This window comes from Dermacentor albipictus, chromosome 2 (genome assembly GCF_038994185.2).
Source record: "Dermacentor albipictus isolate Rhodes 1998 colony chromosome 2, USDA_Dalb.pri_finalv2, whole genome shotgun sequence".
NCBI classification, from domain to species: domain Eukaryota; kingdom Metazoa; phylum Arthropoda; class Arachnida; order Ixodida; family Ixodidae; genus Dermacentor; species Dermacentor albipictus.
The window spans coordinates 105,263,384-105,289,214 of record NC_091822.1 but is presented as its reverse complement, the minus strand read 5'-3'; the positions used below and the strand labels follow the sequence as shown (position 1 = coordinate 105,289,214).

At 44.2% G+C, this 25,831-nt stretch overlaps 1 protein-coding gene across 1 annotated transcript; it reads right to left on the bottom strand.

The window, feature by feature from the left end:
- Window positions 1–1,060: 1,060 nt before the first annotated feature.
- Rab35 (RAS oncogene family member Rab35) lies at window positions 1,061–25,797 on the bottom strand. Its single transcript, XM_065453383.1, has 7 exons — window positions 25,632–25,797; window positions 20,020–20,070; window positions 17,772–17,895; window positions 17,032–17,156; window positions 15,174–15,298; window positions 10,029–10,212; window positions 1,061–3,282 (listed from the first exon to the last, which is right to left on the bottom strand). Exons 1-6 carry the CDS (start codon window positions 25,681–25,683, stop codon window positions 10,087–10,089), a joined length of 603 nt encoding a protein of 200 aa, XP_065309455.1. The 5' UTR covers window positions 25,684–25,797; the 3' UTR covers window positions 1,061–3,282; window positions 10,029–10,086.
- Between the last annotated feature and the right edge of the window lie 34 nt (window positions 25,798–25,831).

Here is a 25,831-nt window from a genome sequence, read left to right as displayed (position 1 = left end):
GCACCGAAAGCGAGGCCGCATTCCGAGGGACACGAGCCATGCGGCGAAAACAATCTCAAGGAACGCGAGAGAGTCGAGCGTCCCATGTGCTGGCAGCGCTCCTTTATTCCAAATGTAAAAAAGCAGACAGGGCTCGTGATTTGAATGCTTTCAACATGACGAAGATGACTAGGTCTCGTGCGGTGATGGGGAGAGAGCTTTTCAGCCATCACCGCCTTTGTAATTAAAACTAATTACACAGAGTGCTTCAAATCCCACAAGCAATGGCTCCAACGGTGACGTCAACCTTCGCCGCGCCCCATCACAGCGCTACTCCTGTTTGGAAACTTTCCTCTAAATCTTTTCCCCTGTTAGCACGGCCACAGCCAGGGGAATCCAACGACATACCCTGCCCATTGGAAGGCGTCCCATGATCTGTACAGTGGGCCTGCATTAGAATAATGCCCCTGATGGCATTTCAAGGGAGTGAAAATATGTAGCAAAGAAAGTTAACTAGTGGTTACTACTCCTAATTCCAGACAGCCTTAACCACCTAGTTCTAGCTTGATTTGCAACCTGTGGTAAGAACCTTTTCTACTAGCTTAACGACTACAGATCATCTCCTGTGCCCGAATGTCAAGGTGCTGTCAAATAGGCGGGAAAGACTGATCAAGAGAACTGAGCGTGCAGGAGTTTCAATGTTGCTCTCAGTTCAACAATATAAAAACCTCGGCAATGCTCCACAGGGAGCTTAGGGAACAACTTCAGCACAATGCATAAATATGGTGACCACTGCATACCTTACTTTGAAAACATGTTGTCCCTTTCATTTTCCACATTTACTAAGCCTCTCTCACTACATTGTAAAATATTGTTTACCAACAGAAAATTTTGTTAATGAACAAGGTGTATATGAGCTAAACACAGCCTGACAGCACATGCACTGCAACTTTCAAGATGATGGCACCATACACTACAATCACACTCAGGCCATTTCTCCACAACTCCCACACACTTGTGACAATTTGGCGGCAACCATTCAACCTCGCAGCAGAAAATAAAGTCACAATTGAAATGCGTGTATCATTCAATATGTTTATTTTTCACTGTAAAATTCAATGTATGCATTGTTTTCTTTATTTTTTTTACTTTCAATGTTCTTCGCGCAGCGGTGCGCACACTCTTTTGCCGGGATGCACACAGCACTTTGTAAAGTGCCCAGAGCAATACCACCTTTTTCTTTTCCTTCCTCTTGTCCACAAAAAAAAAAAAAGGGCAGACTACACACATTATAAAATGCAGTGTGGGCACATATTCTTGTGTTTTCGCTTCACACGATGACCCAGAAGTATTTACCATAACCCACAAGTTCAACAACAAACACAGTCACAATCGTGGTGCAAGCTCCTTTGGGTCATAACCAATTGCAGGGAAAAAAAAAATTAAAAAAATGCTTACGATTATAAATTTGACCAAACCCAGGCACAACTCAGGTACCTTCCTTACATGAGAGGCCGTGCAAAGATGAGTAAAACTGCGCGTACAACAGGCCTGTGGCCTCTGTCCATCATATCCCAAGTGAACCGGCTGGAACTAAGAAAACAACACGCTAAAAAAAAAATCACAATGAGAACACACTCGTTACAAACTAGTTTTATGGTACATCCTGCTGCACCTTGCTAGCACAGTGAAATGCCACGCAAATGTGCTATGCAGCTCAAGTGACCAGTGTGACCTGCATGAACCAGGAGACACAGCAGAGACATAAGAAATACTCATCAGAAGATTACTCTGCCCGCAAAAAGAGAAGAAGAGAAACAAGGGGGGGGAGAGTATACAGTGTACACTGCTCTGTAGGGAGCCGTGTGCCTTGCAGAGCAGCACATAGGATGGTGATATTTCTCTGGCAGCATGACACAATTAAAACTCTGCATCGACAAGTGCTCAAGCAATGCAAAATATACCACAGCGATCTGTATTTATATAACCAATAAACAATATATATGCTTCTGCAGCAACACAGCAGTATTTGAAAGGCAATTTACATCCAGTGATACTAACAACAATATATGATGCAAGTGATGGTTGTGATAAAGCACAGTGGAGGAAGAAAAAGAGCAAGAAAGATGACACATTCTGCACTTCAAAAACAAGAGTCCCATGTGCGGGAAAGAAAGGCGCATGCTATGCATGCGAAAATTCGGTGACTAAGACTGATCCGAACAAAAATGGTGATAGTCTCTTCCCTGCTGGCCCCGCAGCTTTAAGCTGTCTGCTACAATGCCTACCTGGAAATCTCTCCCTTAATTCACTACATTTTGACCTGCAGCACTAATTTTTAAATAGCTGCAATGAGCACACCGGCATAATAAAGGGCAACAAAGATAACGGAGCAAGATTGCTATCGAGTGAAGTTTAAAAAAAAAATACATATATGTATATATATATATTGACAGGACAGGGCAGAGACATGAGAATTGCATGCTTGCTTTCCCACCTGACTGACCAGGCGGAGATGCAAGTGCACAGGCTTTTGCAAAGACATAAAAAGGACGAGCGACAGACATGGCATCGCGCACTCCACTGAGCAGCCGTGCTGTCCAACCGTGTTACCACATTTCACCAGTGCAGACCTAACACCCCGGCACATCTTCCGCGTACAAACACTTGCTCAACACTGCATCACAGTGAAGCACGCCCCAATCTGCTCACAAATATCCACCACCAGGCCCACACCTACACGCTCCTTTGAGATGTGTATGGTTGCCTGCGATAGCCTGGCTGCACTTCCCTCTTCATCATATTTACAGTGAACCAAGCTGCACGTCCTTCTGCAGACAGCACTGGTCTGCTTGTGGCGTTAGCTCAGAGGGCGCCGTTCGCTGCCACACTTATAAAAAAACATTCGCACAGACAGGTCATGGCTCGAGCAACGCTCGCAGTGACAGCAGCAGCAAAAACCAGGACTAATGGGCAAGGTGCACGCTGTCGTACAGATCACTACACTAGCGAGGCTAGACGGGCAAACGTAAAAAAAAGAGAAAATTCGCTGCATGGTGCACACTGCAGTCCCCACCTCTTCAACACTGGCGATGCCTCGAAGTACCGCGATGCGGTGAGCAATGGGCATAGACAGAGGACGAGCACACGGAGGAGGAAGGAACGAAGAAAGAGGGCAAAAGCGAATGGCGGCGACGAGAGTTTCTTCGCACTGGCAGCTCTTGGCAGATGCTGCACACCCCTACCCAGAGGGAATGAGCCATGTCCTCTTCCTCCCGATCCCATTCAAATGTACAGGTCTTCCTGGAAAATGCGAGATGCCAGGGAGGGGGGGGGGCAGCAAACATCCGGAGTCAAAGAGAGCACTGGAGGAATGCTGTAGACAGATTCTGTAGCACTTCCTGCGGGAAAGCTTCAAGGGTTTTTAAATAACTTCAAAAGTTCTAGCAAACCATTTTCAGAGGCTAAAAGCAGCACTCCATTTGACAGCTTTTGAAACGAGACGTCATCAAAAATAAGTACACGTCTTTCTTATGGCACAAGAACAGACATACATGTAAAAATGTTCCCGCTTTGCCTAAAGTTTACTCGACTCCACAGACTTGCCACATTTGAAAATTTTTGTTCTTTTCCCTTTGAATATTTTCATGCCTCAATGTTCTTTTGTTCTATTCGTCCTTTTTATTACGCTTGATTTCGAATAGAGGGGTGCTTCAATGAGTTCCAATGCTACTGAACTTTGATGCACCCTCAGCCCCAGCCGTGACAGTCTAGATCAAAGTGGAGCACTAGGCAAGTACTGAAGGGGGACCCAAAAGTAACAAGTTTCTTTTATTTCTTTTACTGAGGCAGAAGACACACGCCCCTAGGTGCCTGTACTACGCTATCATCTATGTCAGTTGGCCAAGCAGCGTCCTTGTGTAATGTGTCGTCTCCTCACAGCATTGCTTTCTTCGAGTCTGCCACAATCTGCATAGGTTTTGCAATTGGTCGACATCTAAGAACGACATGTGTTCATCAAGTTTTGTCCGATCTTGCGAAGTTATTTTGATATCAAAAAAGTTTATTTTAAGTACGCCTTGCAAGGTCAGACAGTCAAGCAGTGTTTTACGCTGACGTGCCCAAGCAGTTGTGCGATGCAGTTAGAAGAAAATGTTGCAATCTGTGGAAGTCGGATGAATGGCTTGTGAATCAGGATCGGGGTTACGTTGGCGCGCCTCGCAGTCGTGGCTGCGCGTGCCTGTAAGCGCGGCTGAGAGCATATGCAGCCGCACACTCTGCTTTAGAGGTAATCTGCCACGTGTGCAATGAGCGGGCGTGCCGAGAGGGCCCGGCACCATGTAAGCTGTCTCCTCACGCATTTAGTATTGAAGGTTGCGCAATCTCGAGTTTTGGTGACCCGTTGGTGCGAGAGGCAGACGAAGCATTCACTCCCCGTTGCCGGCACTTTTCATGACAGCACCATCCCAGTGCCTGCGACCCTATCAGCCGTGGGGTTGGAGTGCACGCGAAAGCGTGGCTGGCTTCACTTAATTCGTACCGCCGTGAAAATATTGTCGACCTGGCATGAAACTGTATCATTCGTTGCAGACTCCTAAATTAATCAAAATTAGTTGCTTTCTCATTCAAATTTTTTGTTTTTTTTCGGTCGGCTGATAATTAGGAAAGTTCTGCGGCCCCTTTCCATGTAAGAAAAATTGTGACTGTACTTATTTGCATAAAAGGTCGAATTTCAATACAACGAAATTTTGGTATGGTGAAGCAAATTGATGATTTTATCTACTTCGTTATGTCGAGGTTAAACTGCAATGGGAAAACATGTTTTGTAATGCACACTAAACACATTAGTTGTTTTACAAAATATAACTTGTTCAACAACGTCAGGCATATGTTGCACAAACATATACTAGAGTCTTGGTGATTCAATTATGTCCGATTTGAATTTTGAGAAACAAAATTTTCTCAAGTCCTAGGTCCAAGTTCATAGCTTCCAACGTGTTAGATTTCAGTTGGTTGTTTGTATCGCCTACAGCTGTGCAGAAAGCAGTTTGCACCAAGCCATTGCGTGATCCCCAGTGGAGCCGACAAGGAAGCGCTGGTGCCCAATGCAATCCTGTTGCCACGGCAACCTACGTCATTTAGCTGTACCTGCATGCCCGTGCACCCGAAAAAAAAAAAAAAAAAGAGGGCAAAGTGCTGGTTTTACAATAAAAGTTTATTCCTCCTCCTCCCTGTCATCAGGAGATGGCAATCACATGTGACCCAATCTTGTCGCATGAGCAATATCAGTGGCATTCGTTTCCATGGGTAGCCGTATAGCTGCATTCACCCGCTTCCATCATCTTCAGTGCCCGATGACAATTCCAAAGTAGATTCGCTGCCGCAAAGTAAACAGATTAACAGAGCTCAGCCCGCCCATCTCTGTTTCTGTCCCCTCAAAGTGAACATGGCTATGTCATAGCTGCAAACTTGCCGATATTAACGATATTATTCATTACTGATACAGAAGAAGTTTCAATGCGCGTAATGTACGCATGAGAAGAAAAAAGATCTAGTTCGGCTTGCTCCGCCGGCCGCCATTTTTGTTTTGGTGTCCCGCACTGTTACAGTGGCAGCCGCCTGCTTGTTGACCTGTTGTCATCCCGTAGCAAATGCGGGATGAAAAAAAAAAATATTTGTTTTCGCGGGAAATTTAACCTGTGTAATGATCGCACCCCTGAATTTGCGTCAATTTTTTTGACCAAAAAGTGCGACAATTATGGGAGTAAATACGGTATCTTCGAAAGTGATCATGCAAGAATACAACCCAAGTTTGTCAACACGTTGCTGCGTGCACATACGCTTGCCTGTGACCTGGTTACTCTGCACTCCAACCACTGTCACGCTGTCGTTACAGATGGACAAAAGCACCGTCAATGCATGCACCAAATCTTCAGCTCATACCAACATAACTGAAGTCAACTGAATTGCGACAGCTGAATGTCTGGCAGTTCTGTCGTGTAATCGCTGCCCTTGTCAGTGCTGACATTGAGGGTGGAGTTGCAGCCACTTGAAACTACTTGAAGGAGCTGCTTGGGATTGTTTCACTATTTAAAATGCAAATGAAAAATGCTGGACACGTGGAACTCGCACGACAAACAGCAAATGCAGTCAGTGCAACCTTTCAAGACCAGGCGGCTCAGCTTGGCTTGTCCTGCAATTTCGGTCCAACGATTATTAGATCGACTAAGCTATGCTAGTTTCCATTTTGAGGAGGAATAAGTAACGCATTGAAATTAAAATATAGCCTGCTTTTTCTTGTTCCTGTGGCCACATTGCCACGACGTCATGCAGGCGGCGTTTTAATATCAGGCGGTGCGCTGTGAGGTGTCACAAACTTCTGAAGTTTCTGCCAGAGCCAGACCTTCCAGGACTGCCGTGCGTTAAAGGACCCCTCACCAGGTCTGCCCATTTTGAGCTGACGAGTGCAGAGCACACAATGCGTGATAATGATAGTGTCTGAGAAGTATTACGTTGCTATGCACCGCAGAAAGATCTGAAATTTTAAACCGAACACCGTTCTCCCTGTCCTCGCAGCCACCGTGCTCTAAGCCGGAGGATCACATACACGTGCTAGTGCGCCTATGTATACATGCTTGTGCTGCGACATTGCTGGTGGGGACACATGACTTTGAGAATTATTCAACGCAACATCTGTTATTTGTGTAATATGTTGCTTGAATAAACAACAACGAATTAAAGCTTAGAGAAATAATTAAACACATAAACTGAATGGCTGCATGTTTTTGTTTATTTAGCACCGCAGCAAGAGAGATGTACTTCTGTTTCGTCTGATTGTTCCCACGTCGTGCAATCACGCGCGTAGACACTGAAAATATGTCATTTTCTACCGTGTTCCAGTGTGGGATTATGCTTTGTGATGCGCTTGTGTCTGCTTCAGTATTCGTGTAGTAATGACTTATACCCCTAGTCAGGTGTCCTCGTGCACAGTGTACAAAATCATGTGCCGTATGAAACGAGACAATCAGAAAAGCTCGCATGCGATGCCATCAGCGAAGTGCACTGCACCACAAAAGAAGCGAGGACAAATAAAAAATTAAGGCGGGGGCCCGTGACCTTAGGAGTCACATGATCCTCGAGGTCCGGTGTGGGAGAATGCAGGGAAGGAATTTTGCTTGTGGAGGCAAGACGGAAAGAGTGTCTCGCTCGGCAGCTGAGCACACCTCCTGAAATAATGGGTTCATGGCACTGAAATATTTCTATCTCGGCTACTAATGCACTGATTTGAAAAAATTTTGTGACAGACCACTCCCTAGAGGACACGTAACAACTTCCAGCATATAACAGAAGTTTGCTGTGTGGCCTGGTGAGGGGCCCTTTAGAAGCGCGCAGTGGTGGTGGTCAGAAGTGCGCGGTTACAGGGTATCTAGCACGGCCGACAGCAGGTTGACGATTTGCTTTTAGAATTTTTATTTTACAGAATGCACAATTGATGTTTTCTCATAATTATGCAGCAAACTCGCAATGTATTAAGCGGGAATGTTGTGAGAACGACAATGTAACAAAGAGGCTTCTAATACATAAGTGCCCATGAGCCTCTTGCCAGGATTGGGCTTTAATGACGTTACACTAGGGAAAGCATATGAATGAGGAACGCATCGTTGGCGTTCTACGGTACGCTGTTTTGGGCAACAGAGTGGCAAAGGGCTCAAATTTAAACTATAGGCTAATAGTCTGTAGGACTCGGAAACCAAAACAGCCAAAAAACGTATGTATGAAATGAATACTGGGGCAGTTTTCTCAGATGATTACTTTGAGATACAGTCGAAACCATTTACAGTAAAAGCTCATTAATCAACAACTTTTTAATTCGAAATAGCCGCTGCAGTCCGTCCAACAATGTATTGAAAGCAATATGTAATGCATCCCGCTAATTCACACTCAAATCCCTACTGCCACCGATGATTCTAAGTTCGCGTCATCGAGGATGGGAAGAACGCTAGTGCACGGGAGCACATTGGCGACGATCATCGCCGTGCAGCTTTGCTCTTTCCATCTGTGGCCGTCTGTTGGAGGTCGGTTCTCTCCCTTTCTCAAGACAGCACTGCGTGTTATTTATTTATTGCGGTAGCAATAATATGGAGATTCCAAGTGCATTTCTGCCATCGGTGTGGGCGTCGGCGCTACCAGGAGGTTCCGCATAAAGTCCAAAGGCGCCCCTGGACTTCCCGTATAAAGTCCAAGGGCGCCCTACGCTGTACTGTATTTACTCAAATCTAATGCGCACCTTTCTTCCGATAAAACAGGTCCAAAAATTGCATGTGCATTAGAATCGAGTGCGACCCTAAATCCGCGTTACCATATCGCCATCGGCATTCGGAATGGCCGCATCGTATGCGCTTCTAGCCTAGCTGCCGTAGCTTCCTCCATGTGCATACCTCCATGTTGTACGTGTAACCAGGCGCTGGTGTAACCTAGTCCACTGCCTGTTTCTCCTGTTTTCCGCATTTATTCAATCAGCATAGAAGTACTGAATGTGAAGACGCACGGAGTCCACCATGATGCCGCAATTAAAAGAAAAGTTATGTGCGCGGAGACGGACGGAAATCGGGCCGCATCACGGCGTTCGGAGTTCCCGAAACTTGCGTGCAGGACTCGCGCAAACAGATGAAGAATATTTTCACCAGCAAAGCAACAAGGAAAAGTTTCAGTGGACCGAAGCAGAGCTGCTTCACCGAAATAGAAGAGCTACTCGCGGAATATGTGCAAGAGCAGTGAGTGGCACAGCGGCCTGTGACGACCGATTTGCTCAAAGTACAGGCGATGCAGTTAGCTCTACAGAAAGGGCTATGCGGAGTGACTTTAAAGCGAGCAGGTGCTGGCTATCAAACTTTATGAAAAGAAAAGGCTTTTCTCTTTGAAGGCGAACAGGGATATGCCAAAAATTGCCTGAAGAATATGATGAGAAATTACACACTTTTCAGCAGTTTGTTTTGAAGGACAGATTGGAAATGCTAATCAGACACCACTCTACTTTGACATGCTTGCCACCACAACCGTTGAAAAGAAGGGGGCGAATTAATGCGCGTTTTGTCTTTCAGCCACGAAAAAAACTGGAGTCACCACAATGCTTTGTTGCACTGCAGATAGGCACAAGCTGCCCCCGTGTCTTATCTTCAGATGGAAAATGCTCCTGAAAGGAATCGTGTTTCCGAGCGGTGTGATTGTGCACGCAAATGAAAAAGGTTGGATGACCACAGACTTGGTCGCTGACTGGATTGATAACGTTTGGCGGTAGAGGCCCGGCGGCGGTTTGGGTCTGCGTGGGATGCTTGTGCTCGACGCGTTCAGGTGCCACTTTGACCAGCGCATCAAGGACAAGCTGGCTGCATGCAACACCGACCTTGTCGTGATACCCGGCAGCATGACATCGCAGCTTCAGCCGCTTGAAGTTTGTTTGAACAAGCCAGTGAAAGATGCAATTCGGGCGCTCTACATCAAATGGCTTGTCAGTGGCTGCCCCGAATTCACGCCCGCCAATAAACTGAGGCCATTATAATCTCTGAGGCTTGTTCTTCTGGCTGGCTGTCCTACCGCCATGATTGCATTACGAAAAGTGCAAACGCTAATTGTTAACCAATGTGTGCGCAATAAGCTGGTACGGTTTATGCGGCTACAAAATGCATTATGTTCCATGGCCACTGAGTCGGGGATTTGACGTTACTACTTTTAAAAAGAAACTACTGTTTAGGCGGGTACGGTTTAATGAGGTTTCACTGTATGCGACTGTCTATTGGTACAGTGCCAGAAGGCAGACAGGACATGTGTAATTGTGTGTGATATAATCGAGGAATTTAACGCATCGTCTCTATTGCGAATTTGGCGAGAATGCACTAGCCCGTCATAAAAAACAGGACATCACAAAATTGAGGGATGCGTAACCGGGGTTCCACTATACCATTGAAATCATTCCTTTTTTCCCTTTACGTGCCCCTTTAATCAACTTTCGGTGTTGCAAGTTCAAAGGTAAAGCTGCCCTCTTCGCTCACCGGCAACCAGAGCTGCACGGAAGGGTGCTGGTGGTGGTGGGGGAAGGGCCGCCGTCAATCAGCAGCACTGCTTCTTCTTCTTGTGGCCACCGGGCTTTAACCGCAGCTTGTCCTCGGGCACCTGCTGCCGCTCCTTCTGCTCCTTCTTGCTCTTGAGCACCATCCGTGTAATGGCATTGAACATCTGCACGCAGGAGCAAGCAGATGACACACATGGGTACAGGTCTTGAAAGAACAGTCCCCTGCTCCAACACTAATCCAAAATCAGATCCAGGAGGGAGGAGATGCCCAGTGACTTGACTGCTTGTTTAGCGCCAGACCTCTTTTTACCTTTGCTATCATATGTTTGTGATAGTGCTTTAAGCAGCTCTCCCCTTGGCTCTGTCATGGGAAGTGACTGACAGTCGATTTTAGTACATTCGCAGCACAGGTCAGGCCATTCCATTTCACTGAGTTGCAATTACTGACAAACTGAAGCCTGCTTTATTGTGGGTTAAGTAAACAGCAAATGTACTGGTGTTCCTGTAATGCACGTACCGAAGGACCCATTCAATCTTTCAGCATGAACAAACAAAGTGCCATTCCTAGTAGCAACAGAATTTATTCTGCGTAATTATGCGACTACCAAGCTGCTCTTGGAACAGCGATCGTCAGAAGTCTCTCTGTTCTAAGTATGAGGAGTTCATTAGCTACGATTCCCTGATAACACAACAGGTATTGCTGGGACTAGTGTATAGTGGTGCCTTGCAGAGCAAATTTTACTTGGATCGTGCGCAGAAAACACATTAAAGAAAGCTTTGTCAATTTGTTTACAAAGGACAGAGGATGTTCAAGATCCAGAGAGAGGTAATGGAGGATGAAGAAGGGGTGATTATTTACACTACTGTATAAACCATTTGCACATTTAGAAACACCTATTGGTAAGTAAGGGCCCCTCGGTTAACCCCTCTTCTCGTTCATTACGTAACGAGTGTATCGAATTCAGAAATTAAGACGGCAAGCTGGGCGAATTGGTGATTGAACATGTTCCTGTGGGTGGGCAGCGCAACCCGGACGAAGGACGAAAGGAAGTACACAACACGAGCGCAGAATTCAGACATATTGATGCCTTCAGGTAGCACGTGTGTGTTTATTCACCAGATGCCTACCCCCCTAAAGATCACGTACTTGTGATGCCTGTGGGAGAAAGGATGTTCCCCATCTGCCACCAAGGTTTAAGAATAAAGGTTTGTGAGTGGTGGCACTGGCTAACATCCCCAGGTTTAGTTCTAGAAGTAACACATAAATACCCTGCCAAGTGGATGGGGAGACGGTGCCGTGGTAGCTCAATTGGTAAAGCATCACACGCGTAATGCAAAGACGTGGGATCGTTCCCAACTGCGGCAAGTTGTTTCTTCATCCATTTTCAATTCCATTAATTTATATTTTCTTTATTTCAATTAGTAAGTACAAGTAATTTCCCCCTGTGTTGTCCTTGGTGTCTTTGTTTGTTGGCTTCTTATGATATGATTAATAAACATCGGGCCCCTCGGCTAACCCCCTTTCTTCTCGTCTATTGGGAAAGTGTGTCCATCTTACACAGCTAGATGAGGCAGCAGTCACTGCTGCGAAAGCTTTCTCCTGTATGTGTCCTGGCATTCTTTAAATACCCAAGATGGAAGAACTGGTCTAGAGACCACCTGCCTCTTCCCTTTCAGATGCATTTCTGAAGATGAGATGCCAGAGCAAGGCTAGGTGAGGTAAAATGGTGGCTCAAGAATGTGGAGGCTCAGAAAACATGAAGTTCACTCAGAGAAACCAGTTTTGCTCTGCGACTTAAATGTAGTGAGAAAACCCAGCTCACCTTTCGATACTATTTAAGTGCCCCAAGATATTTTTACAGAGCAGGGCACCCCTGAAAAAAGTTGCCATTGTGGGTTCTCAACAGCTGTAGCAGGTTTTAAGTGCAATTGTGATATCACGATAAAACAAACATCTCTATCTATGTGAAGGATATGCTTAAATAACCAGTCGAGAGGGCATCAAATGCAAAGTACTGGATTTATCTGATTCTAATGTGCCCCTCAATCTAACATGCACCAACTTTTGGGCTCAAAATAAGAAAATAGAAGTGCACCAGAATGTAACACACTGCCGATTCTTAAAAGATAAATCCATCAAATTCGTTTATCAATAGTTCTAATAAAAGTAGTCGTTATATCAGTAGTTCGTGATAGTATATGGATTTGGATTGGATAAACTTTATTAAAGGTTTTGCAGGATGCGCGTCAGCGGGCGTCTCCTACGCAGGGACCGACAGGAAGTACCTGATGGCCGCTGCGTGGGCCTGGTATATGGACACACCCTTAAAATACTCATAAATTAACTGCACTGAAGCTGGCATCAGCAGTTAAAATTCGGCAGCACTTTGGTCGGAAAACCAGATTGTCAATGTAATTTTTGTTCCTGGTGTGTTCCCGCACCTAGCTGCAAAGTTCTGTTAGAAACGTCTATCTTAAGAACGAAATGTGGCGTCGTGTAGTTCTTTCAAAATGGCAGCCGGTTCAGATCACCTGTCATTTCAAAACTGCAAATGCAATCGCCATTTTATTTTATTTCAGAGCTTGTGACACATTTTACTATGAGCGGGACATGACTGTATTCTGCAAACAAGAGCGAAGCGTTCTAGTTGGCCAGAAGCATAAGCTTTGGAGACTACTGTGGCATGTACCATTCTGTGAATCTCTTAGACATTGTGGCCTCGGTATTATGACTGCGTGTCAGCCATACAAGAGCCATAAAATTGTGTTATCTATGTCGCTTCAAGAGAAAAAAAAAAAAAGTTCAAAAGGTAAAATGTCCTCGCGAACTGTTCTCAGCAATCGGCAAATGTGTAAACGAAGTGCAGCCAAACCATGATCTCCTGATAACTGTGCAGTAATTGCTGACCCTTTGCAACATTGCGTGGCGGTAATGAATGATGCAGCGTTCTCACTGACTCGGGCCGCGTCGAGCCAAGTCGAGGAATACTTGAGCAGCCGTTGTTCCCATGGTGAAAAGACATAGATGGTCATTCCAAATCATTGAAACAAGTGTAATGCACATGGTGCTGCAGGGACAATTGCATAAGAACGAAAGTGACGCCATCGTTGCATCGGATACAATTGCACTGGCGCATGTTCCCCATGCCATGCTGTTTGTGCAGAACGCGCCTGGGGACGTGCCTTGAAGACACGTGACCATCTGCGCGGCTTCCCAAATTCATGCGAGGCTGTCGCTCGCTCACCTGGAAGACCATATCATCAAAGCAGTTTGACTGAAGTGGGGGCACACGCTGACGTGCGCCCAGTTTGGTCGCGCTTCTGTTCTTTGGCACTTCGCATGTGCCCCCTTTTTTTTAATCGTGACTGGGTTCAAAGCGTTCGTTATATCTAGAAGCAGTTTCGAAGGGGAGTGTTGGAATATCGAAAGTGCACTGAAATGCGGTCGTTATAACCGATAGAATGATATATCTGGGTGCCTTATATGTGGGCTTGACTGTATAACGTGCACCCCACATTCGCGATCGGAAAAGACGAGACGTGAAAAATTAACCTGCGCAGATGGGATTTAAAAATTTCTTTTTAATAAGCTTTCATAATGAAGCGGCACGTCGCTGCCATTGCACTTCACTGGCTACAGACACAAGCGGACAAGGGAGGTATTCTCGAGCGATTGATTTTAGAGATAGTACTATCACTTTTGCAAGGCTCGGCATCGGAACTGTTGATTACGAAACAGTGTGGCATGCGTCATGTCATTTACGGTAGTGTAACAAGGATGTTCAGGGTACGAATGTACTCAAAGAAATATGTGAGGCTGGAAGATGACCTCTGTATTTGGAGTGACCTCTCATATGATTCTACATGGAAGCTTTCTACAGGACTTGTCCTGAATGCACCTGTGGCCAGGCAGATTCCTAAGTGGTGAACAGGATCAAGCATCCTTAAAAGCGCCATAATCCAAGCATGACCATATAAGGCTTGTATACAGCTGTATATATAGTATCATGAGGTCATCATCTGTCGACTTAGAATCGGTCACACAATGGCCCACACTTGTACCTGCTGATTGGTCATCTGCCACCTATCTGAGGTCAACGTGGCGCAACATTGACTGTCCTTCACGTGTTGCTGGGATGTCATGAACTAGAGGCTCACAGAAAGAAACACTTTCGTTTGCCACCTCATCAACAAGTTCCACTACATTCAGCGATGTTCACAGGCAATGCCCCGCTTTTCAACAGTAAATTAGTCCTAGCAATCTTAAACAATGTTGGTGCACCATATGTTATACACCCAAGCGGTTTGTAGTATATCCACTTATCAGAGGTTGCTGCTGCGATAGTAGTACTTAAAGCGTGTGCTTCCCGGCCCTTGTGCTCAAGGGCCCAGATGAGGAATTAGTGCTACTTGCATATTCTTACATTTTTTATCTTATGATAACTTCCCCCTGTATACTTTATGATCATAGCACACATCAATTGTCATTGTTGTACTTTAAGTACATATATATTTTTTGCATGTATAAGGCGACTGATTTTAGGCCCCTTTACAGCCATGTTACATTCCTGGTCTTGATGTACCATTGTTAACTCACTGCACCCTGTGTCTGGCGCTCTTTGGCCTGAACTGGCTCTTGCACCGTTAAAACCAGTTTATCATCATCAACTGTCAAAGTATGCGTACGACAGTGTTCCTGGCCCTGTGTGCAGATAGCGAACTCAGCACAGTGCCGAGTCACTCAAAATCTTGTGCAAGTGATAGCGTCCCTGAAAGTTATTGGCCAAAAAGTTGACAGCAATATAAACTGCCAGCAGCCTTCTCAAAATCATGCTGTGATGGTGGCTGTACCAGTAGTAAGAGTTGCCTCAATCTTGGTGGCCAGACCAAAGAGGCTATCTATCACCATCACAAAATGGATATGTTGATGACTTGTCTGACAGCTCTGACGGTAGGCTGTTGCCAATGCCGCAGATGCGGTTTTGATTTCGTATCCGATTGTATTGTGCAGGCAATTTTCGGACCCATCTTTTTCAGAAAAAGCTGCAGATTAGATTTGGGTAAATACAGTAAATAAGATGTCAAGGGCAGACTTGCTCCAAATGCTGAAAGTCACAATGCTTACCTCTTCGACATTGATGTTCTCCTTGGCGCTTGTCTCAAATAGCTGTATGCCCATCTGGTCAGCAAAACGCTGTGCGTCCTCTGTTAGCACTACTTTCCTACTTGGGTCATCATTCTTGTTGCCCACTGAAAGGTCACAAAAGTAAAGTGATTGCATAACTAAGCTAGTTACAAACTACTTTTTACTCTTACACGTGGCTCGCTTCACAGTACTGCAGACTAAATGTAAAACTGCAATAAAAGTTACCACTGTTCCCTAGAACGTGAATTGAATAGAATTCAATTCTGGGGTTTTATGTGCCAGAACCACGATTTGATTAGGAAGCATGCCATAGTGGAGGACTCCGAATAAATTTTGACCATCTGGGGATCTTTTAACATGTCTTCAATACATTGGACATTGGCGTTTTTGCATTTCACCCCCATCGAAACGCGGCTGTTGCGGCTGGCATTTGATCCTGCAACCTTGTGCTCAGCACAACACCATAGTTGCCAAGATGCTGCAGCAGATCACTACAAGGAGTGCATGATGCAGTGAACAACACTATTTGTCAATCCTTAGAGATTGTGAAAATAATCATACCTAGCAGGAAATTTAGCTTTTAACTTGCAGTTCTAAGGCATGGTTTGAAAGCATTCCTCTGACAATAACTTTGCTGGGAAAAATACTGTAATAGTAAAAGCTACAGGCAGACAAAGTGATCAACTGCATTGTCATCAAAACTGCATCTTTCCTTTACTGCTCCAGATCACCTTGGACCAGTGACCTGCACACCCAATGTTCCTTTTCACTTGGTACAGCCAGCACTAGTATTTGCCTGCGCACAAACTATGTACACTGCTCAATTTCTGGAATTGCAGGACTTTACATCCAGGACAGGCTCTAATAACATTCAGCAGAATTCATACCCTTTTTCCTCTTTCTCAACACACAGTAGCAAACTAAAGACATTCTCTCGTCAACCTCCCTGTCCTTCCTTTGCTTTTCTATCTTTCTTTCAGCAGGATGAGTGGTCTATAACAGCTAAATGTTAGGCAAACAATGGCCTAGATGGTGAAGAACCAATGCCTACCCACTCTACTAGTTCACTCGAGTTATCAAACGCAGTGGTTCGCAAACCTATAAATGCCACAGACGATTTGATAGACTCGCAGGTAATTCGAGGACTTATCTAGCCCGCTGTACTTCATGCAAAGGTGTGGGAGAAAAATGTGTGTCAGGTTGAAGTTAGTGCGACTAAGCAATACATTTGCAGCTGCCAGGTTAGCCAATGTGCTCTTTTTTTTTTCATTATCAATGAAAAGTACAAAATTCCAGATCTTGTCATCAGGACTTCTTGCAAGTCAATGGCAGTGGCTCCCTGGCACGTTCGACTACGGGAGACACTTGTCACAGATGCATTACCCCACAACCTTCTGCACACCCTTGAACTTTCAACTAGACCACGGGCTCTGTAGAGTGTAGTCTCGAGAAACACTGGTATAAGCTGCGATTATAGAGACAGAAGGACAAGAGAAAAAGCCCAGCAACAGCAAAAAAAGATGCAATGAGGTAGTAGGAAGCTGATAAGACACTAAAACAAATGATGAAACAAAAAAGGAAGGCTGTCATTAACATAGCAGGTCACTAACCGATGTAAAAAAAAACTAAACAATGGATTATATTGAAAAAGAGGTGATAAGCATGTGAATCCCCCCCCCCCCCCCATAAAATGAGGTAAAAGGGGCAGGGGGGGGGGGGAGATTATCAAGTAGACATTCAGATCAAGCAGCCCAGGTGCAAATGAATGAAATGTACAGTTGCTGACAGACAACACTGTAAAGAACCAATAGCCTGGTTGTGATTCAACAGCACATACCTAAGATCCTATTGACGACATCGCAGTTCTGCTCAATCTCGTGAAGCCAGCGTTTGACATTGGCAAAGGACTCCCCATTTGTGACATCATAGACCACGACCACACCATGGGTACCTCGGTAATACCTGGGTACAAACGAAAATGTTTATGACATATGTAATTAAGAGCTCTCACATGAAGACCTTAGCTGCATCTACTTTCCACAGAAACAAATTCCACTTGAATAATTTCTGTAACAGTGCACAGGGCTATTACACTCTTTTGAGGTGGCTGCTCAGGGGCTTCTTGCAATTGCTTAGCTATTGCTGTTTCTTAAGGAAACACTTTCACTGCATGAATAAGCAATTCAATATTGATAAATGGGCACAAGACATTAGGCACCAAATGCAGTTGCCGGAAAAATTTACAACTTTAAATCTTTTCTACAACCATCTATATTTAATGATGCTGAAAGCATAGTAAATATTTTAAAATTATATTCTCGAAATTAAGAATTAAATTGTAGTTGAAAGGGCTATGCTAGTATTAAAATAAACTTTTGGTCCTGTGATGACACTAGTTTTTACAGTTTTCTGCACTGCCGAGTAGAGAAAGAAGTCTGCAAAAGTTTGAGTTACAATATAACTTGCAACCACTATTCGATCAAGCATGGGTTATGTTTCACTGCACCAAACAATCCCACGAGAGGTCTGAACTCAGTGAAAGCGCGGAATACAAGCAAAGCGCCAGACGGGACTTACGTCGATGTGATGGTGCGAAACCGCTCCTGACCAGCTGTGTCCCAGATCTGCAGCTTGACTCGCTCACCATCCACTTCGAGTGTGCGGATCTTGAAGTCTACCCCGATGGTTGTGATGTAGTTGCCTGACAGTAATTTAGCAAGCACAATTACTCAACCGTTCAAATGCCGGCTCACACTTTCTTACACAAGAAAGCCTGCTACTGCAAATAAATGGATTATGAATGGAACAGTTTGACTACCGGCCAATAATCAGGAACATTTTGTTTGAAGCTGTTGAAATAATGGTGTCATTCATTTTCACATACAAACATCACAGCTTTATATGTCAAAGTTGCAACTGAGCGGGGGACGTGCCTTTCTGAAATTGAGCTGTCCCATTCACATTCCCATTGACCATGATGAAACCCATCCATATGGAGTCCAAATATGAACGTATTATAGCGATTTTGCAGAAGTAGCACATAAACTGTCCTTGCCTGCCAATGGTGATCGACAAATTGGTTGTTGCCATGTGATACAACATGCCTGCAGATCTACACTGAGTAAGAAATGTGTACTGGGCACACAAAGCATCCAGCCATGCAGCTGTCTTTTTCTAGGCTGTTCATTTATCTGCATTAATCACATCTGCTCCCATGTGTCATTAATCTATTGTTTTATACACTTTCAAAATTCTATATTTTGTTTTACTGACTTTTATAAAAACATGTGTCCTTGGTCTCCGTAGTGTGTACGGCTGCTAAATATACTGTAAGTGGGCAAAAATATATATCACCATGGCACTAAGAATACCTTCATGACGGAACTTTATTGGTAAGACAAAATGCATGTAACGACCTTAAAATTGATGGGTTTTCTGTCGCGAAACAAGCCAAGGGAACAGTATGCAATGTGGTCGAGCCTGCACACGACTCCATACATACGACAAAGGGGCACTTTCAGTGATTGACAGCTCCCTTTCATGCTAGCACTGCAGGAGAGCTTTGTCAAGGCTCGCATGAGGGGTTTCAGCCTATGTACACAGTGTGGAGGAGTTGCCAAGCAAGAGTAAAGAGGAATAAGTAAATGAAAGTAAGCGTAAGTTACGGTCGTGCTCTGCTGAAAAATCAATGATGAGATCTATCAGCTGAACTGAAAGTGCAGCCATCACACCTGCTGAATGCAAATGACAGCTACAAATTCGGCCAAATCTCTGCATCGCTTGTCAGCTTTATAGAATGTTTTTAGTTTTTAAGTCCAGAAACCTCCACTGATAAGTCTCTGACGAACTTTCCATCCATGTTCAAAAGCAAAAGGCATGCTGCTTCTAGAAAGGTAAGAGAAGACAGCACTGTATTCCATGTCAGCCTTTGCTGAAAAACAAGATCATGCAAGTTAAGCTTACATAGCAAAGGCGACAACACTATTGCTATGTTAAATGGGCTGTTCCACATATGTTCACACTGCAAACCTTCTGAACCATTCGTTCCAAGACTTGCATGCCTTCTTAAATTACACATTATCGCAAGCTTATACTACAAGTTCAAAACAATAATATTATAGCTGATATGGATAGTTCAATGCTAGCTACGCTATCTACGTTGCAATTTATTGATCAAATGCTATCTAAATAAAAAAAAAAGTGTGCCATCAAAACCTGTAATGCAATTAAATAATTAACTAGCCGAAACAATAAACCTAACACAAACAAAACTGCTCAATGCCAGTATGTAAAAAAAAAAGGTATATAAGCTTTAAAGAACCAAACAACAGCTCTCAGTCTAAACAAAATGCTATGGACTAGCAAAGCTTGGAGTGAGTTAGGGTATACCAAGCTTGATGAGTTGGATCTATCAGTCTTTCAGCATTCAGAGCTAAACATCTAAAACACTGTTACAACTAAGCCAGTAAAACAGGGTTGGTAAATCGCTCACATTTTGACAAATATATGTGCTATGATGGTAGAGAAGAATCATCAAAGTAAGCATTTCTAATACAGTGAGTTTGGTATTGAAAAGGCTCCATTACGAAGTAAGTAATGCAGCCTTTAACAGAAAGAAACCCTTTTATAATATGGAAACTGTGGCTAAACAGGTACGACATAATAAAAGTACGAAAGATGTAGCTGGTACTGAGTACTTACTGATGTTGCACCAAATGTGCTAGTAAGCAAAAAGAAAAAGAAAAAAAGAAAGAAAGAGAAAAAGAAAGAAAAGAAGAGGCAAGTTAAACCGAGTGTCAGAAAATGTTACGCAACTGGGACGCACCTGTAAAAGTGTTGTCAGCAAACCTCAGCAATAAGCTGCTCTTTCCAACTCCTGAAATGACAAATGGGGTGGGATGAGAGACAAAGGCTCGAACCTTTTATGAGTTTACTAAGGGGAGTGCACTACCAGGCAGGAGCTGATCAGTTCTGCATTGAGACGGTACCAGCAAATTGAACACCTGACCAATACTGGAATATGCTAGCGTTGCGTGGTTCCCGTACGCTAAGCACAACATTGTCATGCCTGAAAGGGTACAAGGGAAAGCCGTGCAATTTATTTTTAATCGTTACAGGCGAACGGATTTCCCAACTGAAATGCTGCGACTCGCTGGCCTCTCAACTTTGTCTAGGTGAGCCAAAGTGCACAGGTTAAAATTCTTGTATTTATTGCTAAACCATAGTTTCAAGCTAAATCCCAAGTCATGCATTACACACAACGCTTTCAGGCAAACACGCAACAAACATAAATTTACCCTAGAGAAATTTAATTGTACTAATAAAGTGTTTCGCTTCTCTTTTCTTCCACAAGCCTTTAGAGACTGGAATTTCTTGGATGAATTAATTGTTGGTCAGCCAATGCTAGAATTGTTTATTGAATTCGTGGAAGACGTCGTATGTCACAGGTGCTTCTCATGTCGCTGACTGGCTTTTCCTCTGGTTGTCTGTTGTATGTATTCACTCTCACCCCTGTAATTATCCCTGGGAGGGATTGACAGTATTTCAAAATAAATAAAAAATCTCAAGCAAGGAGAACAAGGGCAGGTTACACATACTACATAATAAGCTAATAAGCAAGGGAAATAAAAAGGACCTAAACACCATACACCATTTCATACATAACAGGTAACGCTATGAATGCTAGAGATATATATATCAAAACGTTTATTTAAAAGAAAAAAAAATGCAGAAAGCGAGTGGGCGGAGCCCCTAGTCCAGGGCGACTTGTTCACTGCTCCCCACATTCACGATCGGAAAATAGTGCGTCACACATGAAAGAAATATGAAGGTGTCAGCCAAGTAACTTCATGTAACATTAGGTCTTGTATTTTTATGTCACAAAATATGATGTCATTACTAATGGAAAATGTTGCTGATCTGAACCTGTTTACCACTGAATGAGCTGAGTGACATGCTCCTGCAACCGGCGCACCCAGTGCACCATTTTATGCTCTCAGTCGAAACATAGTATGCTGTACACCATGATTTATGCTATATGTATATGTATATTAGGAGCACATAATGTGACCCTTGCACTTGCTGCTTCCTTATGCAACCGTCTGCACAGACATCGGACGAACCAAACAGCAACACGTCCCTTTATCACTTCTGTCAGTGCCAAGGTGTTGCCAGCTACAATGCATACAATAATGCGATCCTACTCAGCTTATAAACTGAGGAGCCAGAATGAAACGTACTTTGGCAGCCCTGTCATAAACATGTAAATAGAAAATCTTAAATGTTTCATGGTGCTAAGCTCTTAAACTGGTGCGAAGTGTTTGAAGAAATGTGTTTACTATAACATAAAGGCTTTAAATGAGTTGTCAAGAGGAACAAATCATAGAAGAGAACTGTAAGATGGCATAACATTTTGGCCGATTTCCGAGTGGTGTGTTTATGTGAAATGAGCAAAAACAATCAGGGGAACCAATCAAATAAAGTCAACAGATAATGAAGCCAAAGAAAGCCCAGGGGAAATTATCTGCTCTCTTTTTGTCAATGATAAAAATAAATACAGATTAGAGTTAAATTATGTAATAAGTTTAATAGCCTTAACAAACGGACATAAAAGTGTAAGTAAGTATAACTTTTGCCACGAGTCAGAGTGAAACAAGAAAGCTTTACATGATGCATACAATGAGTGCTCTGCTACAGCAATGACTGCACTTTGATTAACATTCTTGTGTGATAATGTATATGTATTTCAAGCCTAGTACTGGGAGTGTCAGCGAGCACCACCTGTGGCTACAGCTGTGGATGTCAGACATCCGTTCAACTGCAAACAATTGGCAAACAGTTATTTCGAATATGAAGTTTAACATAAAGTGACAGATCAAACTGCAATTTATATTTAATTCGATAGGTTAATAATAAAAGAAATGACTCATTTCCCTCATGCTTTCCGCAGCCTTTAGAGCCTATTGGCTTCACATTGTAATTGTACGAAAGTTGCAAAAAGGAGATTTACAGTGCTACACATGATAAGTGGCTTAATTTTCTAAATTTTTAAAAATTTATAGCACTCAAACTGAGCCAGAGCAATATTTCACAAGGAAATGAGACACTGGACACAGAACACATGAAATGAGGCTTTCATGAGAAAAGATGGCTTACAACATTAATCTAATCAATGTGTGCCTATACACTGCAAGAGTAATAAAAATGGCCAGTTTGACATATTTGGTATCAGACATATTTCGGTGAATGATATATGTCCCCTGTAATAACAGGCCCAGAGCAGAGTGCCCTTACGACTGATATGAACCAACAAAGAATGCAGGTGTGTCATTGGCCTTAGGTTTAAAGGCTTATCTTGTACAACAGTAGTGAGCAGAAGGATTTGACTTGCATAGCATAAGCACAGAGCCTGAAAAGAGGCTGCTGGCATAAGTGAAAATAGGCTCAATTTCCTAATATGGCATGCTCTTTAGATCCCCCATGAAGTGCAAAACTTCCAACTGTTTCTGAACAACAGCAACATTAGCAATGAAGCTACACAGCACTTCACATTGGTAAACACTGCAGAACTGTGCCATTCAGCTGGCTTTTCATTCAAGCCCACTAATAGAAATATCATATATTCTAAGATCTCCCTTGCACTTTGCGGTGCAAGGGAGATCTTTGTAAAAACAATGGCAAGCTATGGTATGGAATTAAAAAAAAAAGAAACCTTTGGTATGGTTAACCTACAGAAACAAAACTAATTTATTGTAGTTCAGCATTGGTTTCATTGCTTCCAAAATGAGACCAGCACGGATGGCATTAAAGGGACACTGAAGATAAAAAACTACTAAGAATTGAGAACAATGAAGTATTCTTTGAAAACTTCATTTTCATTAATTTTGTGACAGTAGGCCATTTATTAAAAGAGAAAATAACGGCAAACGTTCAATTAAAAAAAAAATCTTTCATGTGGGAATGACAGCTACGGTATGTTATGGATTAACTAGGCGTGTGTAGGGGGGTTATTCTACAAGTGCACATGTCCATTTCGCCTGCTGATGGACTTCCGATTGGCTGGGCTGGGGTATGCGTCAAAAGGAGACAGGTGCCTCCAGCTAATCAGCACTTCAGCAGCAGACGAAATGGACATGTCCACTAGGTGGACAATTATAGAATCGCCCCCCCCCCCCCCAGATGCCATCATAACCCATGATGTGTCTGTTAGGTGGAGTGGAAACTTCCAATGTGGTGGTGTCACCTGCCTCGTTCCTACTCGCTTATCAAGCCTTCTGCCATGGCAACAGTGGCTTCTTTTGGTATTATGGATAGCTAATTTATTAATGCAGCTCAACTATTTTTTTGTCTTTAGTGTCTTTGTCTAAGGGCTCACCACTCTGTGTAAATGTCAGATGCAACCAGCAGTCGTTTGAAGTGAAATATGTTTCGAATGCATCATCTCAAGAAGCAGTTTTGGGAAGTACAGAAAGATTGAGGTGTTCTAAAACATTTTATGAAACATTTCTTCTCCTCGGAGCTAATTCCTTGCAGTAGATCATTGCACAGCAAACATGCAAAAGCATCTAAGTGCTGCAGAATCTCAATGCGCCCTGCTCAAGTGAACCAGCAGAAACTACAAATTTTATCCATAGTCACATCACCCCTTTTAGCTCTGTTCGAATGCCTAGTGTACTACTACGAATATCAACATAGAGCATATATGCCTTCCGGTCATTTGTTAAAGTGATAAGGATTGCATGAAAGCTCTAAGCGTAGCTGGAGGCCTGTTGCACTTTCAACAATAGGACTTGAAACCACGATCAGGTAAACTTAACGAGCGCGCAACAAGCTGCACGGGAACGATTCCATAAGCAAACGGTTTGTCTCTTTCAGTGCGTGTCATCGGCACTCGCACGCTGCGTCGGGCAAAGAATTCCTGTCTTGTCCAAGTGCGCAGGACCACACACAATAGAAAGTGGGGCACGTCGAACGCACGAAACGCGTCGCTGAAGAATGCCGGCGGCCCGGAATAAATTTACGCTAAAAAAGAAAAAAAGAAACTAAACACGCCTCTAAAAAGGCGAAAAAAAAAAAAAAAAGCGGCGCCGCTGTCATCGCCGGACGCTCGAGTGATTCCGGGAAACCGAGGGCGCGCGAGTTTAGTTACGCAGACGTGGGCAGTACGAACCTGGCCCCTGTCGAGCAAAAGTCTGTTGACGCGTTCTCGGCGCGCTACGCGATAGCTACGACTTCCGAGTTCACAGCACAACCGCTCTGAGTCACATGTCCCCTGAGAAAGGAAGCGTGCCGCAAATGCACGCACTTGCATCACGCCGCGGCCAAAATGACGTCTTTCCTCACCGCTTCATGCGAACGAACCATCTCGTGCAACACAGGCGTCATGTGCTGAGCGACGCTGCTGTTTTTAAACCGGTAGCTCAACCCGACTCCGCGGTAGTACGACTACGACCGATCGAATTCGGTTAACGGCGCCCAACGACGGCTCATCGTACGTGTGCAGTGCTTTTCTGAAACGACGTCAGCGCGGCACACAGAAAGCAGCAGGCACACGGCACGGGCGGAGAGTGAACCTGCCAGAGGCTCGGTGCAAGGCGTTCACGCTCCCATGTGGATCACGCCCAGCAGGCCAGGCCGCGGCCACTAACCTCGGCTACCCAAACAAACTCTGCGGCGCATAACTTTGCTTTTCTGGCAACCCGATGAAACAAGCGACCACAAAAACTGGCCACCAGAGAGCTGTTTTATTTTCTTCTACAGATGCGACGGCACGCGCGTTCCGCAAGCGCGCTTTTTGCTTGGCGCTCCCGCAACACCGCCAATTTCGCCAGTCACTATGCTTAATTGAGCGTGCAGAATGCCAAATGATGCGCGCGGTCATCGTATGCGATCGGATTTCAGGCAATGAAAGCGCGGCAGTAGACGCAACACCCCCTAAACGCAGGTGTCTCGGCGTTGCTGCATGCTCGAAGGATGGCAGATCGCAGTCCGTAATCGCTACGGTGACCCAAGTCCACCGCGGCGAAACAACCGCTTTAGCAGCTCACGACAGTTCAAATGTTAGATGACAAACGACACTAGGAAAATTCTTGTTTTAGACACTGAAGCTGAGCAACACGGTGGCGTCTAATGATTCAGAAGGAACTCCATCAACGGAGATAAAAATATTCAGATAGAGTGCTTTCATGTCGCTGAGCGGCCAGTAGACGTACGATTACTACTCGAACCTTTCGGCAGCGTGCCGCACGATCACGAAAGATCAGTGAACTTGGCCGTGACGTTTAAGGAAGCACTGATGTGCTTCAATTGGGGCAGACCGAAAGAGAAGTGCACTTTTTCTTTCGCTCATTGCAAGCATGAGAACAAATCGGCATGAACTTTGTTCGCCTTGGGAACGGCGACAGTCACGGCAACAGCATACTTGAAAAGGCTACTTACCGCTGTCTCCGATTATTAGTAATTTGAATAAATGGTCGTATTCTCTAGCCATTCCTAGGATTCAGGCGTGGGAGATTGGAAAACAATTTCATAAACGACGTCTACACGGGCCAAATGGGCGTACAAGAGCGTTACCACGACAGGGGTGGAGGCGCTGGCGTCGCTCGCATTGCCTTGGCTTCCTGAAGGGCTTTAGGAAT